General features: G+C 62.4%; 1 protein-coding gene across 5 annotated transcripts in view; it reads left to right on the top strand.

The window, feature by feature from the left end:
• SH3TC1 (SH3 domain and tetratricopeptide repeats 1) overlaps positions 1 to 14561 on the top strand; it is a 49367-nt gene extending 34806 nt beyond the window's left edge. For 4 of the 5 annotated variants that reach the window (XM_079920133.1, XM_079920134.1, XM_079920132.1 and 1 more), the window contains 7 exons: positions 1612 to 3276; positions 5862 to 6042; positions 7144 to 7294; positions 8529 to 8651; positions 9331 to 9481; positions 10352 to 10548; positions 14210 to 14561. In XM_079920133.1, coding sequence (XP_079776259.1) covers positions 1612 to 3276; positions 5862 to 6042; positions 7144 to 7294; positions 8529 to 8651; positions 9331 to 9481; positions 10352 to 10548; positions 14210 to 14467 — 2726 coding nt within the window. In that variant the 3' untranslated portion in view covers positions 14468 to 14561. The other variant, XM_079920136.1, reaches the window with a different exon arrangement.
• Positions 14562 to 18203: the final 3642 nt, after the last annotated feature.

The raw sequence follows: 18203 nt of genomic DNA, 5'->3' as shown, positions 1-18203 counted from the left end.
GGCCTGGGGTCCCTCCGGTCACGGGGCTGGGCCGTGGGGTGATGCCAGACAGAGGGGGCAGAGCTGGGCTTGGATGGGTGCTGGCCATGGACCTTACTGCTCCGTGGGGGAGGGCTGGAGGGGGCACGTCGGGTGAGGTGGAGGCGAGGCTCCCCTCCACTGCCGCAGCAGGTCCCCAACAAACGTGCCAGCCCCCCTGCACTGTGCCTGTGTAGGGAGGGTGACCTCTCCACGGCCAAGCCCATGCTGGGTCCCCCTGCACTGTCCCCAGCAAAGACGGACCATCCCCGCCATTGTCTGAGCTCATGCCTCGTTCTGGGCTCCTTTCAGGTAACCTAGAGCAGCTGAAGTTTGCCCCGCGCCCTGCTTGGAGGGGTGAAGGGGGTGTGGAGCTTGCTGAATTTGGAGGCTTACGTTGGAAAAGTCCCTTGAGGATCTGCTCTTTCCTGTGGGGGGCTGATTCGGGGAGACCCCCTCCTTCTCCCTCCACACTCCCCCTCCCCACAGTAAGGGGTCGGAGGCAGGGAGAGCCTGGGGACACAGGTGCCAAGGACCCTCTGAGATTCCCTGGGGATGGGCACCATCTAAGCACAAACACGGACGGACCACTGTGGGATGTGGTTGAAGAGGCCCGGAAGCCAGCCCCCGGGGCCCCAGGGCGATGCCAGGGCCCTCCCTCCTCCCCAGACCCTCTGCAGGCTTCTCTTCGGGGAGGATCTCAGCTGTCGGGGACAGGATAACCAGGATAACGTGGGAAGATGCCCTGGGGAGCCCACTTGCCGCCACTGGGTGCAGGTGTTTCTTAGCTAATCGAGTACACGGTCACGTCGCACATTTGCCGCTCAACCGTACTTAATGTTTTAAATTCTTAGGCTTTACAGACTAACAGACAGTTCTGAACATATTTTTCTACAAGTGAACTCGAAACAGAAGAGTCTTTAGATCCTGGTTCTTTCCTTCCAAACAAATTCCCCTTCAAAGCCCATGTTTTTGCAACAGGAAATGTAGCGTGTTTGCTCCTCGAGGCTGGACATGCCTCCGGGCGCTGAGTCCATCCAAGGCCAACAGTCCCTTGGCGGGCAGCTGTGGGCACCTCCTTGTCCCCAGGCTCTCTGGCACTCCTCTTTAACCCTTTAGTGACCGTGAGCCTCAGATTCCCAAACCAGCCAAGATGAAGGGGGAGCCCCGGGCTCTGGGAGCCATTCCCGGTGTTTCCTGTCATAATGACCCCCACGCTAGAGCCGGGCAGAGGGACACACAGGCCACTGTCGGTTCTGTGGGTGCTTTTGAGCTCACGCTGGCCAGCAGGGCTGATTGGCTACTGATTGATTTCACGGGGGCTCCTCACCTGGCTGAGAGGGAAGGGCAGAGGCGAGGAGCATCCCTCGATAAAAGCTTGGCCAACCTGCTCTGTGACCCCCAGCAGTCACTCCTACTGCGGCCCCGCACTGCGCCCAGCTCTGCGCTCCACAACCCGCAGAAATCTCAGACGCTCAGGGCAGCCCCGTGGGAGAGGTGACAGGGACCCTGCGGCTCGGGGAGGGACGCGCCCTGGCCCAGCCTGGACTCAGGCCACACTCTAACCCACGTGGGCATTCTGGTCACTTGCAGAGATGCCCCCGCCTTGCCTGCACCCAGAGCCACGTGAGACCCTGCAGAAGGTGAAGAATGTCCTAGAACGATGCAAGTCCTGCCGGGGCTGCCCCAAGGAGCCAACGTCCCCGGGCGTCCACGGGGCGTCCGGTGGTGCGAGCTCGCCGGACACCAAGGACCTCTCCTTCCGCCTGGACGCCGGGGATGCCCGGGCTGACCCGGAGGCCCTGGGCTCCCTGCTGCAGTTCCTGGATAAGCCCGGCTTCGAGGCCGGCTTCCAGGGCCTGTACGACCTCGCCCCGCCCAGGCTGAGCGGCGTGTTTGGCGGCTTCACCGACGATGAGGAGCTGGCCCGGCTTCTGGCTGAGGCCCGGGGGGTGGCCAAGAAGGCCGGGCTGCCCATGGCCCTGGCCAGGCTCTGCTTCCTGCTGGGGCGGCTGTGCGTCCGGCGGCTGAAGCTGTCCCAGGCCCGCGTGTACTTCGAGGAAGCCCTGGGGGCGCTGGGGGGCCGCTTCGGGGACCTCGTCCTGGTGGCGGCCGTGTACACCAGCCTGGCCGCCGTCCACCTGCGGCAGAAGAACAGGGAGAAGTGCGCGCAGGTGGTGCCCAAGGCCTTGGCCCTGCTCCTGGGGACGCCCGGCCACATCGGCGGCTCCGAGGCCGAGTCGGGGCTCCTGCAGCTGGGCCTGCGGAGGGCTATCGGCGCCCGCAGCCCGCAGGCCGAGGCCCGGGCCTGCTTCCTGCTGGCCGAGCACCACGCCCGCGGCAAGCGGCCCGAGGAGGCCCTGCCCTTCCTGGAGAGGCTGCTGCAGCTGCACGGGGCCTCGGGGGCTCCGGGCGCCTCGTGGCCCGTCGACTGCTACCTGCTGCTGGCAGACGTCTACAGCCGCAAGTGCCTCCCGCACCTGGCGCTGAGCTGCGTCAAGGTGGCCTCGCGGCGGGCGCGGGGCTCGCTGGACAGCGCGCTCCGGAGCGCGGCCCTGGTCCTGCGGGGCAGCCCCCAGCTCCCCCGCCTCCCCGCCCAGCTCGCCCCCTACCTCCTGCAGGCCCTGGCCTCCCCGGCCTCGGGCACGGGGCGGGCGCTGCGCGGCCCCATCTACGCCAGCCTGGCCCGGCTGCACAGCCAGCACGGGCGACAGGGCAGGGCCATCGCCTTCATGACGCGGGCCGCGGAGACGGACGCCCAGATTGGCGGCCGCACGGTCGTGGACCGCCTGGTGGCCCTCGCCTGGTTGCACGTGCTTCACAGGCAGATCCCGGCAGCCCTGGACATCTTGGAGTCCGTCCTGGAGGCGGCGGTGGCCGCCCTGGACCAGGAGGGCGTGATCGCCAACATGGCGGCTATCGCCCTGAAGAGGATGGGCAGGACCCAGCAGGCGGCCGAGGGCTACTACCGCGCCCTGCGGGTCGCCAGGCGCCTGGGTCGCCAGCGGAACAAGGCGGTGGTCCTGGCCAACTTCGGGACCCTGTGTCTGCAGACCGGCGCCGGCAGGCTGGCCCAGCACTACTTCCTGGAGGCCGTGAAGCTCTTCTCGCGGCTGCCCAGCGGAGAGTGCGGCCCAGACTTCACCCAGGTGCTCCTGCGGCTGGGTCACCTGTGCACCCGCAGGGCCCTCACCCGGCAGGGCAAGTGCTACTACGAGTGGGCCTTTCTGGTCGCCGTGGAGACGGACCATTTGGAGAGTAAGTGTGGGCCACACTGGCTTCCTGGAAAGAAAGAAAACACGTTTCCTTTCCACCTCTGTTCAGAACACACCTGGGGTTTGCGATTCAGAGGCGAGCGGTTGTTTTTGCACTGACAATGCCGAGTGCTGGAAACCAGCAGACGTTTGCAGACGCCTTGAGGGTGTCCCACGCCGGGTCGATGTCACCAGGGCAAACGACTCATCCCGGTTTGCCTGGGACCGTCCTGCTTTGTACATTGAAAGTCCCGAGGCCGGGAATCCTGGCCATCTCCGGCAAATGGGCGGTGGTGACCCTGGACGTAGCCCAGGCCGGGGGGGGCAGCCGTGCCGAGGAGCCCCCTGGGCCTTGAATGCTGGGTGCTTTAGCTGGTGCTGGCGTCTCCCTGCAGCCCTGGCGTCTCCCCTGCACAGAGGGTGCAGGACAGTTGCTTCATCCAACAGCTACTTGTGTGAATACTCCAGGCTCTGTGCGGGGCTCCACCTGCAAAGGGACCCGAGCGGTCCTCACTGGGGGCTGGCAGCCAAGCGTGGGAGACAGATGCCTGGGTCACAAGAGCCACAAAAGCAGGAGCTCAGCTTAAACATGGGGGCCAGGCCTCAGCTCGTAGGTCGGGGCAGTCTGATCAGTTCAGCTCGTAGGTCGGGGCAGTCTGATCAGTCTGGGACTTGAGGGAGGAGGAGGCTTTCGCCAAGCACGGGATGGGGGTCTGGCAGAAGGAGCAGCCAGTGCAAAGGCCCTGGGGTGAGTGAGCTGGGCCACACAGGGAGGTGCAGAGTTTGGAGTGAGAGGGTCAGGTGGGGGTGTGGTGAGAACCTCAGGTGGGAAGCTAGGCAGGGGCCCAGGAGCCCAGACTGTGGTTTGGTGTTTTTCCTGAGAGCGCTGGGGAGCTACTGAGGGATGTAGACCACTCACTGAGGCTGGAAGGGGTCCCTCTGGACCTCCAGAAGGAACCAAGAGCTGGGTCCCTGACCGTCCCCGTGCCCTCAGGCAGGTCCTGGTGGTGCTTGGCCGTGGAACGTGGCCCCCCCGTGTGCCTATCAGAAACCTCCTTTGACCCACCTCCCCAAACCCGGGCCCTGGGGACTCAGACTTGGAAATGCAGAGCTGGGGGACCCAGAGGGTCATGTTGTTTGCTCCTCCCCCGTATTGAACAGTGAGGAGACTAAGGGCTAGGGTGACACCCCAGGGTCACTCCGTGCGTGGTCTGGTTCCTTTTTTAGCCCCTTTCAGTAGTTTGTGTCTTCCTAGGATTTGTCCGTTCCATCCTGGTTCCCTAATTCGTTGGCATACAGCTGTTCATAGCATGCCCTTTATTTCCGTGAGATCGGAAGTAATGTCCCCTTTTTCACTCCTGGTTTTAGTGATTTTCATCTTCTTTCTTTTTTTTCTCGGTCAGTCCAGCTAAAGATTTGTCAATTTTGTTAATCTTTTCAAAGAACCATCCCTGGGTTTCATTGATTTTCTCTATCTTTCTATTCTCTATCATTTTATCATTTCCACTTGAACTTTTATTTTTCCTTCCTTTTGCTTGCTTTGGGTCTAATTAACTTTTCTTTTTCTAGTTTCTTCAGGGGGGAGTTCAGGGTTTTGATTTGAATTTTTTACTCTTTGTTTGACACAGGCATTTACAGTAATACAGTTCCTCTAAGCACTGCTTTCTCCGCATCCCCTAAATTGTGGTACGTTGTGCTTTCATGCTCACTCATCTCCAGTATCTTTTAGTTTCCTTCCTTGACCCACTGGTGATTGAGGAATATGCTGCCCATGTGTACAGGTCTGTGAATTTCCCAATCTTCCTTCTGTTACTGATTCCTGATTTCATTCCGTCGCACCTGGAGAACACGCTTCGCATGATTTCAATCCTTTTACGTTTACAGAGAATAGTTCTGTGATCCAGCCTCTGGTCCGTCCTGGAGAATGTTCGTGGGCATGTGAAGAACACGTGTTCTGCTGTTGCTGGGGACCTGTTCTGTGGTCTGTTAGGTCTGGTTGGTTCGCCGTGTCGTTCAAGTCTTCTCTTGCCTTGTTCATCCCCGGGTTATTTTTAAGAGTGGAAGCTCCCAATGGTTCCCAACCCTCTGGTTTTAGGAGAGGCAAGTACGGCTGAGGGCTTGGAGCCCGGCTTCATGAAGGAGGATCGGCTGTGGAATAGCGGAGCTGGATTTGAATCCCTTCTGCCCCGCATGCCGTGTGCCCCAGCTTTGAACTCAGCTTGCCGTTCTGCCACAGGGGGTGCTGGTGATCCCTGCCTTGTCCGCTCAGTGTGAGGGCAGCCCCTGTTGGGCTGGGAGGAGCTCTGTGAAGCAGAAACAGCACCCTGGCGCGGTGGGAGAGCCCGGCCAGGACGGCCCAGCCTGAGGGTTATAAAAGTGGTCGGTGCTGTCCCTCGAGCCCCTGTGACGTGCCTGGCCCGGCCCTGTCTCGAGATGCTCGCCGGCTGTGTGACCTTGAGCAGGACACTCAGCCTGTCTGCATGTGCAATGACCCCAGCGCACAGAGGCGGGCACCCAGCAGGGGACTTTGACCCTGCAAACGTTGCTGTGATGCATGATGGGAGCCTTTTCCTTTTGTCTCCCGCCCAGGCCAGCTGCACGCCGTCCAGCGGCTGTGTCACTTTTACAGCACAGTCATGCCCAGTGAGGCCCAGTGTGTCGTCTACCACGAGTTCCAGCTTTCGCTGGCCCGCAGGGTGGCCGACAAGGTGCTGGAGGGGCAGCTCCTGGAGGCCATCAGCCAGCTCTACCTGGCCCTGGGCACCGAGAGGTGAGGGCTGGCCCTGGGGGCGGGCAGGGTGGTGAGGATGCTGGACCACCATCCCAGGACAGCCCCTCCTCAAGGGCCATTTCATCCCTTAGGGTCAGACGGGCTCTGGGCCAGCAGGCCTGGTCTCATCCCCAAGGGAGGCAGAGCATGTGTTTCTGGACCTTTCTTCCTGCCGTGGTGGCTTCTGGAAGCTGACCCCGCTCTGCCCTGAGTCTTTTCTCGCTGGCCCAGCTCTGGGCGAGGTAGTCTGGTCCTCGTCTGTCCCCTCAGATGTGAGAACAGCAGCCACGTGTGCCCAGAGGCTTCTCATCCACTGGAGACAGCTGCTTCCCTGGGACAGGATTTCAGAACCACATGTGAAGAAGCCCACCCAGAGCATCTTGACCGGGGGTGGGTGGCACATGGCTGGACCACACAGCCTGCAGGCTGGTAGTCTCACAACACCCCCGGCAGCGTGGGGGCTCCCCGAGGGCAGGGAAGGAGCCAGGTTCCCCGGGACTCAGGTGTGCCCGTCCTGGCCTCCGCCTCTCATCCTCGGGCCTCCGTTTCACAGCAGGGCCAATGGGCCAGCGACCTAGATCGATGCTCCACAAAGTGGGGACCCCGGATCAGCAACCTCCACCTTGCCAGGGCGCTGGCTGGAAATGCACATTCCCAGGCCCCGCTCCAGACTTCCTGAGTCAGCAGCTCTGGGAGCAGAGCCCGGCGATCTGTGTCTGAACAGCCCCCCGGGTGGTTCCGATCTTCCCTTGGTGTGATAGCCAGTAGCCTGGACGATCTCTAAATTTCTGCCCAGTGGCCACGATCCCTGCTGCGTCTGGAAGTGACACGGGCCTGTGTTTGGGGAAGCGAGGCAGACGAACGGTACGCCCCTCCTGCCTTGTGGTGCCTGCTTCCGTCCCAAGGGCCTCCTTCATCTTTGCTGGACGAGTTGCTGTACGTTCATCCCGGATCTCCCAGCAGCCTGGGAAGGGCAGGCTCTTTTCCTGCTCCTGACGTTTCAGGTCCATGGTCACCAGACGGCCCCGGGGAGAGCCCCGTCCAATCCACATGGGCGGCTGGCCCGGGAGACCTGTTCTGACCGCCCACCTCTAATTCCAGGGCCTACAAATCCGCGCTGGACTACACCAAGCGCAGTCTGGGGATATTCATCGACCTGCAGAAGAAGGACAAGGAGGCGCACGCCTGGCTGCAGGCGGGGAAGATCTACTACATCCTCCAGCAGAACGAGCTGGTGGATGTCTACATCCAGGTGCGAGGGCTCCGGGCGTGCGCGCGCGGTCGCTCACCCACCCGCCCACTCACCCCTAAGCTGCCGCGTGCCAGGTGCCCGCGCCATCTCCCGCCGCCCCAGACCTCCAGCATCCTCCATAACCAACTGAGCTCTGGGGACAGAGGCTCTGGGGACAGTGCCCCCGGCTGTGTTGGTACACAGCAAGTGCTCGATAAATGTGCAAATGTCGTGCCCGCTCAGCTGACACACAGAACTCGCTTCAGCAGTGCACGGCATTTCTCCTTAAAAAACACATTTATCACAGAAGCTCCGTTTTTTGACAGTTTCTCAAACATGACGTGATTTGTGACAAATTGAGAGACTCAAGAGCCTTGCGGGTTTTTTTCCTTTTGGGGCACCTGCTGTGTACCTCCCCTGGGCCAGGCCGGGGTTGACGAACCAGATCAGTAGCTGGCGGCTGGTGGGGGTACAGCCTCCTCTACAAGGAATGCTGCCTGGGGCCAGGGCTGCGGCACAGAAAGGAGCGGGGGGTGCGCTCGGTCAGCCTGGGGTCACGGAGGCTGTTTGAATTGTAGGGCGGTGGTAGGCATATGGGGTATTCCTGCACCAGGACTCATAGGTGCAAAGGCCCAGCGGTGCCCGGGAGCGCAGCAAGGTCAGGGCTGCGAGCCGCTGGGTGTGGCTGGACTGCGGACCAGGGCTGGTCCCCTCAGTCACTCGGCGTTTTTTTCTGAGCACCTACTACGCGCCAGGCACGTGCAAAGCCCTGGACGCGGCAGAGGAGCGACAGCCTCAGTCCTCTGGAGGGAGAGACAAGTGGACATGCGGTCGGGTGTCTCTAAGTGCTCGGGAGGGAAGATAGGGGGGCCCAAGGAACCAGGATTTGGGGGCCCCAGGTGAAGCCGCGCAGAGGGTGCTGTGGTCTGGGCACGGCCGGCAGGATTCAGAGGCTGGCTCTGAGCTCCGTCCCGAGCGCCTCCCCAGCCCACACGTGCCGGCTCCTGGGGCCTCAGCTGGAAAGGCCTCCTCCTGGGACACAGAGCTTAGATGATTTGTCCTCATGCCAGCAGGGGACAAGGGCCCCGCATGCACAGGGACTGAGGTGTATGAGAGGAAAGAACCCTCGCTCCGTGTCGGTGTGATAGAGGGTCCCGGGCGGCCGGCAGGTGGCTGTGAGCTTCCCCCAGCGGGCCCTGCCGCCTCGCCCTGCCGGGTCACTGGGGGACCCATGAGAGTTTCTGCATCCCCACAGGTGGCACAGAACGCGGCCCTGTACACAGGGGACCCCAAGCTGGGGCTGCAGCTCTTTGAGGCGGCTGGAGACATCTTCTTCAACGGGACCTGGGAGCGGGAGAAAGCCGTGTCCTTCTACCGGGTGAGCGGCGGCTGTGGGTCCAGGCGGGTGGGCCTCAGGGGGCATCCCTCCTGGAGGCGGCGTCCCCCACGCACATGTTTAGTTTCCCGGTGGTTTGGTCAGGGATGACCTTGGCCCCCAGCCCCAGCCTGGGAGGGACAGAGCAAAGAAGGACCATCGGAGGACATGCATCTCCGTGATCCAAACACCCCTGGGAGGCGAGGACTGTCCCCGTTTTACAGATAAATAAACAGGCTCAGAGAGGCACAGGGGCGTGCCTAAGGACACACAGCACATCGGGGGGAGGACCCGGAGCAGGGCCAGGTCTGCACGTGCCTGCCAGGGAGGGCAGCTTCTCCCCGGCCGTCTGCCCAGCTCGTGCGTGTGGCTCAGCCCCAGGGGACAGATAAGCGCGGCGTATTTAGAGCCTAGAGGGGTGTTGGACCTTCCTGGTCAGGCGCCCACCACCCAGGAGGGTCAGGGCTGGTCTGAGTGTGTGTGGTGTAGCTCGACGGGCAAGGCTCACACCCAGCTGACTCGTGGCCCAGTGACGCTGGGGGTGTCACACCACTCTGAGCTGGCCTTTCCTGGGGGGCAGAGCTGTGTAAAGCTCCAGTGGGTTAGTGGGGGCTCTGAGGAGGGTACCGGGCCTGGCTGGCTGCTGCGGGCGGAGGCCTGACCCGCCCGCCTGTGCTCGCAGGACCGGGCGCTGCCCCTGGCCGTGAACACGGGGAGCCAGGAGGCCGAGCTGCGTCTCTGCAACAAGCTGGCAGCGCTGCTGGCCGAGACGGAGGCGCCGCAGGAGGGCCTGGAGTTCGCCCACACGGCCCTGGCCCTCAGCGTCACCCTCGGTAAGCCGCACCCGGGGCCCAGGGCCTCCCCCTCTGAGGTCTGAGCGCGGCCGCGCGTCTCCCGGGCTGCAGGCGCCTCTCCTGCGGGCCAGGCTGCTGAGACGGGCAGCAGCGCACCCGCCCCGCCCGCCCGCCCGGGGTCTCAGGAAGCGCCGCAGGCTGGACGAGCAACGCCAGCTCTGCGGCTCCCCCGCCGCCCCCCACCTTGCTGACCACAAGGCTGGCCAAGGCCCCAGGCGGGCCCAGCCCGTGCCTTTCTGCCTGCTGTCCCCTCCCGCTGTCCCTTCCCCACTCGCCGCCAGCAGCCCCTGCTGGCTGGCCAAATCCCGGTCCCCTTTTCAGAGGCCGGTCCCTCAATGCCCGCATCCCTCTGTGCCTAATGTCTTCCCCGAGACAGGGAGCCCAGGAGGGCTGGGCACACAGTAGGTGCCCAGCAGGGGAGCCCTGGAAGGGGGAGGATCTTGGAGACAGCCTCGTGTGGTGACTCCCCGAGGACGGGGTAGGGACCGCTGACTGTACAGCGGGAGGCCAAAGTCGTGTTTTCAGGTTGACCGGGGCCCTGGCACCTGCAGGTGCACAGACCGCAGGACTTTGGGTTCTCCAGTCAAAACAGTCACCAAAGCCCCCTGTCCAGGGGGGTCCGTGCAGGCCCAGAGCCAGGGCAGCGTGATCCATGACTCTGCCGCATCCCCGAGGAAGAAGGGGAGCGGGCCTTATCAGGTCCCCTTCACAGATGGGAAAGTGAGTCTGGGGCCAGGAAGGGGCCGGCTGGAGCTCGGAGACGGTGACGGCCGGGTGCTCCTGGCTGACCTGTGCCCCGCCACCCTGAGCAGCCGTGTCCTCACCCGTGACCCCTCCCTGCGTCCCCAGGGGACCGGCTGAACGAGCGGGTGGCCTACCATCGGCTGGCCGCCTTGCACCAGCAGCTGGGCCACGGGGAGCTGGCCGAGCACTTCTACCTCAAGGCACTCTCGCTCTGCACCTCGCCACTGGAATTTGACGAGGAGACCCTGTACTACGTGAAGGTGTATCTGGTGCTCGGAGACATCATCTTCTACGACCTCAAGGTGGGCGGGTGCAGGCAGGGCTGGGACGCTGGGGTGAGGCGGCCATCGTGCACGCACACCGGGGAGGCCTGGGTCCCAGTGGGCTTCCTGTGAGGAGAGGCAAGGCCAGCGGACACTCTCTGAGTCCCCCTGCGGGTCAGGCCCTGCCCTCTAGAGCCCAGGGTCAGTGCGGGAGGCTGACGTGTGAACAGATGATGCAGCCATTGGGTAAAGGACAAAATGGTGCGTAGTGGCGGCGGGGGGCTCCTGGAGGAGCTGAGCAAAGCTGAGTCTCGGGAGTCAAGCAGGAATTAGCCACAGAATAATGGGGGAGGGGGATAAAGACATTCCTGGGGCAGGGGAAGGGTCGCCGTTATTCCCAGAGACCCACGTTGCAAGGTGCAACCCAAGCCCTGGCGTCTCCTCCAGGAAGCTCGCCAGTCTGTGCAGAGCGCTTCCTTCCTGGAATCCTCACATCACCTGGATGGGGGTAGGGGCACTGTTATCACCTCACTTCACAGAGAGGGAACCTGGGGCTCGAGGTGGGGTGCCACAGGACTGGGAGGAGAAGGGGACCGCTTTTCCATTTGTCTCTGAGCCCCGCCGTGGATGCAGACGAGGGCCTGGAAATGTCTCCTCTATTGTTCCCCGCCGCTCCCCGTACGGGCAGACACCCCCCGTCACCCCCACTCTGCGTCTAGCACAGCACCTGCACAGGGTCCCTGCTCTGTGTTGGTTGAGGGGTGAGGGTGCCCCAGCGCAGGGGCTGAGCACTTCCCTTTCCCCTCCCCAACTAATGGCATCTAGGAGCTGGCGTGGCCCTGGAAGATTCCCCACTCCCTGCAGGCGACCCCCAGTCCCCTGCCTATAGGGCAGACCAGCCGGTGCACTGGTGACACATGGTGGTCAGAAGTGGTCACTGCAGCCTCTGCTCTGTCAGAGCCAGGCAGTGCTGGGGGATCCCAAGGGCAGTGATGACCCCTGCGGCTGAGCCCCACCGGGGTCCAGGCTCCGTGCTGTCCGGGCTCCATGCTGTCCGGGCTCCATGCTGTCCGGGCTCCGTGCTGTCCAGGCTCCTTGCTGTTCAGACTCCATGCTGTCCAGGCTCCATGCTGTCCAGGCTCCATGCTGTCCGGGCTCCATGCTGTCCAGACTCCGTGCTGTCCGGGCTTCGTGCTGTCCGGGCTCCATGCTGTCCGGGCTCCATGCTGTCCGGGCTATATTCTGTCCAGACTCCGTGCTGTCTGGGCTCCGTGCTGTCTGGGCTCCGTGCTGTCTGGGCTCCGTGCTGTCTGGGCTCCATGCTGTCCGGGCTCCGTGCTGTCCAGGCTCCTTGCTGTTCAGACTCCATGCTGTCCGGACTCCATGCTGTCCAGACTCCGTGCTGTCCGGGCTATATTCTGTCCAGACTCCGTGCTGTCCGGGCTCCGTGGTGTCCGGGCTCCATGCTGTCCAGACTCCGTGCTGTCCAGGCTCCGTGCTGTCCGGAATTTGTGTGGTTGGCTCTTCAAATGCTTTGCTGTAGGAGGAGCTGGTGAGTCCACAGGACAGGGCGGAGACTGAGGCCAGGAGTGGGTAGCTAATTACGGTAGAATGAGGAATAGCGCACTTCACCTTCAGCGCCTGGGACTCTGCAGCCCTGTGGCCCTGCGGGCATGGGCCTCCGAGACTCACACCCTGGCACCCTGGGGCCCTGCGACCCTGCTCGTTCTCTCCACATCAGGGCCCCCCTCCTGGGCGGGGGGCCTGGTGGTGGAGCGAGTGGGGCCAGCCTCTCCTGAGCCAACCTCTCCGTTCGCCCCGAGCCCTGTGGCCCTGGACGGTCTGAGGATAGGGCCACATCGAGCACGTACCACCCCAGGTTCTGCATGATCGCTTCTGTACCTCAGCAGGGAGCCGTGTGAGGTTCCTCAGCTCAAAACAAGAAGGGGAAACTGAGGCTGGGGAGGTGAACAGATTTACCCAAGATGGGGAAGGGGGGGTGAGCCAGGCCAGGGTCAGTTCCAGACCCCAGGTATCTGATCTAAGCCCAGGCGGAACGCTCGCTGGCCCCTGACGCTGGGAGGGAGCCCTGGGGACGGGCGCTAATCCCTCCACAGTCACTCTGGGCAGGAAGGAAAGGGCAGGGCTGCAACTGAGGCCAGGTTCCCTTGGCTGGGCAACTGGGGTCAAGGGGCAGAGAACGCCTTCGCTTCCCTCCAAATGGGCTTCCCAGGCTGTGCTACCATCCACAGCCTCACCGTGATCGCCCTGCCAAGGCCACGCCTGCCTTTACCACGCTGAGGCCTTAGAATTCCCTCACCTCCCATCCTTCTCCACGTGCCCAGGAGGGAAAGCGGCCCCCTCGTGCCCTGGGTGTGACCAAGGGGCTCTCCTGCGTGGGGCAGGGATGGGAAGGAGAAAGAGGACCTGGACAGAGGCAGGACCATCTTTAGCCTGTGTGTGGTGGGTCATAGCTGAAAGGGCGAGGCTTGGACTAGGAAAGATTTGGGTGTGAATTCTGGGTCTGCCACCCGCTAGCCTGTACACACACATGTGCACACGTGCACAGGAATGCACACCACCACCCCCAACCGCCCACTCTGGCCAATTCCTTCCATTATTTGAGATGCCTCCTCCTCCAGGAAGCCCTCCCATCCCACCCCAGGCTGAGTCAGGTGCTTCCCAGGCTCCCACAGCTTCCCTCTGTTTCAGTGCTGGTCGACCCTTGTGGTCCTGTAGTTCCAGAATCAGCCGTGTTGGCCTCCCCGTCCCTGCCTTCCACACAGGGTCCTGTGCCTGGCCGGGGCCGGGGCTGGGACAGTGTCGCTGAACTGCTACACACACCTGCTTTAATTGTCTTCTGGGTCCTTGCTCGGCGGGGGGTGGGGGGGTAGTGAGGGGCCAGGGCTGGTGACATTGGACTTTGTCCTGTGTCCTGGGCAGGCATTGTGAGCAGGGGGTGGCCGGGCTGGGTTTGGGTTTAGAGCAGTCCCTTGGGTGACCTCGGGTGGAGGACCTGGGGATGCTGGGGTGGGAGACAGGAGTTGGCGGGGGTGGGGAACATCCCAGCCTGGGAACGCTGGGTTTGAGGCAAAGATGTGTCTGAAACGGGATCCCATGACCTGGGGGGAGGCACGCCCCCTTGGAGCTGCAGGGAATTCTGAGATGATACCCATGAGCGGCTTTGCGCTGGGCCTGGCCTGGGGAAGGCCGTTCGTGCTGGCATCAGTGTGGACGTGGGCTGGAGGGAGTCAAGCCGTGGCCACCCTGGGCCGGGGTAGCCCTGCTGGGAGCTCTCAGAGCAGCCAGTCAGACCCCAGCTCAGCTCAAGGGGAAGCCACAGATGTCCCCCCAGGTCCCAGGGGTGAGCAGGGAAGAGGCTTCCAGGACGAGGGGACGCTGGGTGCTACGAGGTTCGAGACCCTGGCCCCAGGAAGGGGGAGGACCAGTGGGTCTAGAGCACAGGAGGGACCAGGGCCACCGAGACACCAGTCCAGGCCCCCGCAGACCTCCAGTTGCTCTCAGGCAGCCCCGGGTGTGGCCCGTCTGGGGCGACGAAGCGTCCTGTGCCCCTGGAGCTCTGTCGTGGGCCCAGCCCTGGGGTTGGAGAGGCAGGCAGGGCACAGCCTTGGGGGAGACACCTCCCCCAAAGCACCCGGTGCGGAGCTGTCCTATTGATTACATGCCGTCTCCCCTGCAGGACCCGCTCGACGCGGCCGGGTACTACCAGCTGGCACTGGCAGCGGCCGTGGACCTGGGCAACAAGAAGGCGCAGATGAAGATCTACACGCGCCTGGCTGCCATCTACCACAACTTCCTCCTGGACCGGGAGAAGTCCCTGTTCTTCTACCAGAAGGCTCGGACCTTTGCCACCGAGCTTAACATCCGCCGGGGACACCTGGCCCCTGGGCGGTGCTGCGGGCGGGCGGCCTGGCTGGTCCCCGGGCCCCCGTCCTGAGCCGTGGCCTCCGTCTGTCCCAGTGTCTCAGGGGGCTCGCTTCCTGGGAAATGCGGGCACGAGGGCAGAGGTCAAATAGCAATAAATGTTTTTTGCCGAACCCTGGAGTCCTCAGGCTCCCCTCCCTGGGCTGCCTCCTCGGGAGTGTCTGGGGACTGGGCCCTGTCCCCGGGGGCCACCCTGCTGCTGCATCCCGTCCTCGGGTATGAGCGGGCAGGACTGTGAGTCTAGCCGACCCAGGCCAGGTCCCCCCAGCCTGTCACTCACGGTGTGGCCTTGGGCAAGTCCTTCCCTCAAACCCCAGTTTCAGGTGGTGGGATTCCCTGGGCCTCTTCTCCGTTCCCTGGACCCTCACTGAATGTCCAGCACTGTGCTCTGTCTGCCTTTAATCCTCAAACCACCCTGTGAAGTCGGGACTGTTATATCTGTTTATAGTTGAAGAAACAGAGGCACAGAGAGGTTAGGTCTGTTGCCTGAAGTCACACAGCAGGTAGGTAGGGGCAGAGCTCCAGAGCCCAGCATAGTAACCACTGCACCACTCTGCCAGCCTGCCCCATGCGATGTGTCCCATTAGGACCCAAGGGCGGGTACATGGTTCCATACCTCTCTACCCCAGTTCTGTGTCCTGAAAGTGATGGAGACAGGAGAAGGGGGTCCAAGTGCCCCCCACCTGGCTGTCCTCCTGCCCAGCCTGGCCACTCCCACCTCCAGCCCCCAGTCGGCCCTCAGGACACGTGGTGTCAGGGCCTCCAGCCCGACGTGGCGTCCACTGCGGAGTGTATTTAAAGGCTTACCTGGGCCGTCTACCCCAGCCCTCCCCGCCCTCTCTCTCCCCTTCCCTCCCAGCAACCCGCCAAGCACCAGGAGTCTAGGCAGGGTTGAACTCAGCTCCCCGACTTCCAGACAGGGTGCCAGGTTCAGAGGCCGTGGGCATCCCCAGTGGCTCTCACCCACCCCACAGCACTATTCCAAGCTTCTCTCTCTCTCTCTTTTTTTTTTTTTTTTTTTGGCTGCGTGGCCTATGGGGTCTTCGTTCCCCGACCAGGGATTGAACTCATGCCCCTGCGGTGGAAGCTTGGATTCCTAACCACTGGACTAACCAGGGACGTCCCGAAGCTTCTCTTTTTCATGAGATGAAATGCACGTAACATAAAATTAACCATTAAAGTGAACAGTTCAGCGGCACTTAGGGCTTCGCAGTGCTGCGCAGCCACCACTCTGTCTAGCTCAAAACATTTTCGTGTCCCCAAAGAAATCTGCCGGACCCTGAAGCAGCCATTGTACTTCCCATCCTCCCCATTAACAGAAAAAAACGGAGCCTGGAGAGGGGCTCCCGAGGCAGGAGAGCCCTGGTTTGGTTTTGCGCCCGGGATGCAGCGCCTGGAAGGCCCGGGGAAGGAGGGCAGGGGGGCTCCATCATCCTTCCTCTGGTCCTGGGGTGGGTCGGGGAGCCCCATAGTGGCCCTGCCACGCTGCAGGCCCCTCCCAGGCCTCCCCCACCAGGGGGCAGCAGAGAGCTTCCAGAACTGGCACCTCCTGGGGGAAGGAGCTGGTCCCAGCAGAACTGCCAACAAACCTTCCATCTAACCTTGACCCCAGGCTGCCTTCTCTGTGGGCTGGGCGGGTGTGGAAGGTAGGAGGAGGCCAGCTGTAATTGGAAACACGGAGGCGGGGTGACCTGCGCTGGATGCAGCCGGAAGCCCCATCACAGTAACCCCAGGGACACAGCTCTCCGAGGTCATGGGCCCGTAGCCTCGCCGCATGGGCTGGGGACGGTGGCCGGCTCACTCCTGGCCCACCACGTGCCTCGGAACCCGTGCCTTCCCTGACCTTCCACAAGCTGTCGTGCCCCTGCCCCTCCCGCCTGGGGTCCCAGTCCCCCACCCCAGGCCCCCCCTGGGGGCTCTGGCCTCCTGGGACCCCTTGCCCTCGGGCGGCAGACCTGGAGGTCCAGGCGAGACTCGGTTGTCCAACATCTGGGTTCAAATCCCAGCTCCCCACTTAGAAGCTGTGGGCTCTGGGGTGAGAAAGTTTACTTCTCTGAGCCCCGGTTTGGTCGCAGCTAAAACGAGATTATCAGAATCCCTGCATCTGGGTCGAAGTGAGTATTCGAGAGGCAGAGGGCTCAGCGCAGCGCCAGGGCCAGGCCAGTAGTGGCCTGTTTCCTATTAACGGTGCTTATTGCTACGGGAAGAGCTCCAGCAACCGCAGGCTGCAGAGCCCCGAACCAAAGCTTGAGTCACTCTGATCGAGTCGCTCGGCCTCTCAGACCCTCAGTCTCCTCTGCATCTGTGACCAAAACCAAACCCTACCTCAAGGTTCTGAGCATGAAGAGAAACCGTGCCCGCACACAGTAGGCACGCAGAACAGGGTGGCCGGCCCCCCGCTTGTGGCCAAGGCGAGAAGCAGGCGGCTGGAGGCCAGCGCGCGGCTGGCTTGGGCCCCAGGCCAGCTGGGCTCCAGTCCAACTGGGCTCCGGTCCTTCTCTGTTCCTTTGGTGGCCGGGGCCCCGGGCAGCAAGGCCCCAGTCTCCTCTTTCAGCAGAGTAGGCGTGAGATGGGCATGCGTCTGGCGCACAGTAGGCACACAGCCCAGAAGCCCTGCTGCCCCAGTTTTAGAAACGGTGTCTCCACTGGGTCCATCCAGTCACCTGCTCACTCAGGTTCACTGTGATCTTACTGTGCACAGGCTCAGTAACGACCGTGGACCAGGCACAGGGCGGAGCCATGGAAGCAGGGAGAAGGGGCCCCTCCTGGAGGAGTCCCCAGGGCTGGGGATAAAAATCGCGCTCCTTGTGGGGGGGGGGTCCCTGAAGACTCTCCCACTCACTTTCCCAAACAGAGAAGGAAAGCAACCTGCCCAGGGTCACACAGCACCCTTCCTGACTACGAGGCCCTGAAGCTCCCTGCCAGCACGCTGTCTCCACCTTTGGAGAACCAAGTTCAAGTTCGCCCCTAGCTTTGCATGAGGAAACTGAAGCTCAGAGAGGGAGAGTGGCATCTGAAGCATGCGCGTGTCCGTCATCTTCATCTTCATCTTCATCTTCATTGTCGTGGTGGGGCCCCAGCAACCCATCACCTCCGAATAACGGGCGGGTGGGAGCTGCAAGGAGGTGGGTGTGTCTCGGCATGAAGCTGAATTCTCCGGCTGAGTTCTCAAGAGAAGGGGAAGCTTACCTCAGGGAGAAGGGAGCTCTCCATCAGCAGAGGGCTTCAGGCAGGCCACGGAAGCTCTTCCTCCTGAACGGAGTCTGAGAGTCTTCAGGGGATGTAAGATGCCCCTCGGACTAGGGTCTGCACCATCCGTGATCCCGCCGCATTTTGGGGGAGTTGAGAGCAGTCAGCTTGTGCTTCCTTGGGTGCCCAGCGCCTGGCTGGGGAGGGGCTGTCAGTCACAGGCTGTGTAGGTGGTGGGACCTGTCGGCAGCCAGGTGGGGGTCTGCTTGTGCAAGGTCAAGTCCAGGCTTTACCTCCCTCCAACCTGGTGTGACCTGAAGCACCCAGCAGAAGGCACCCTTCATGTGCCCTTCATATGCCAATGTGCTTTGAGCCTCGTTTTTCTCATCTGTAAAGGGGGTACGTTCCTCGTCAGACTGTTAACGAGATTAACAACAGCATAAACACCTAGCATTTTCTCCCAGGTTTAAGGTCGTGAATGAAGATGATGATGTTCATTGACGTGAATGAAGATGATGATGTGTTTTCACCCAGAGGGAAGGCAGAATTCCATCTTTTTT

This window comes from Stenella coeruleoalba (assembly GCF_951394435.1).
Source record: "Stenella coeruleoalba genome assembly, chromosome: 4".
Classification (NCBI taxonomy): domain Eukaryota; kingdom Metazoa; phylum Chordata; class Mammalia; order Artiodactyla; family Delphinidae; genus Stenella; species Stenella coeruleoalba.
The sequence above is the reverse complement of the archived record's forward strand: the minus strand, read 5'-3'. Positions and strand labels throughout refer to the sequence as shown.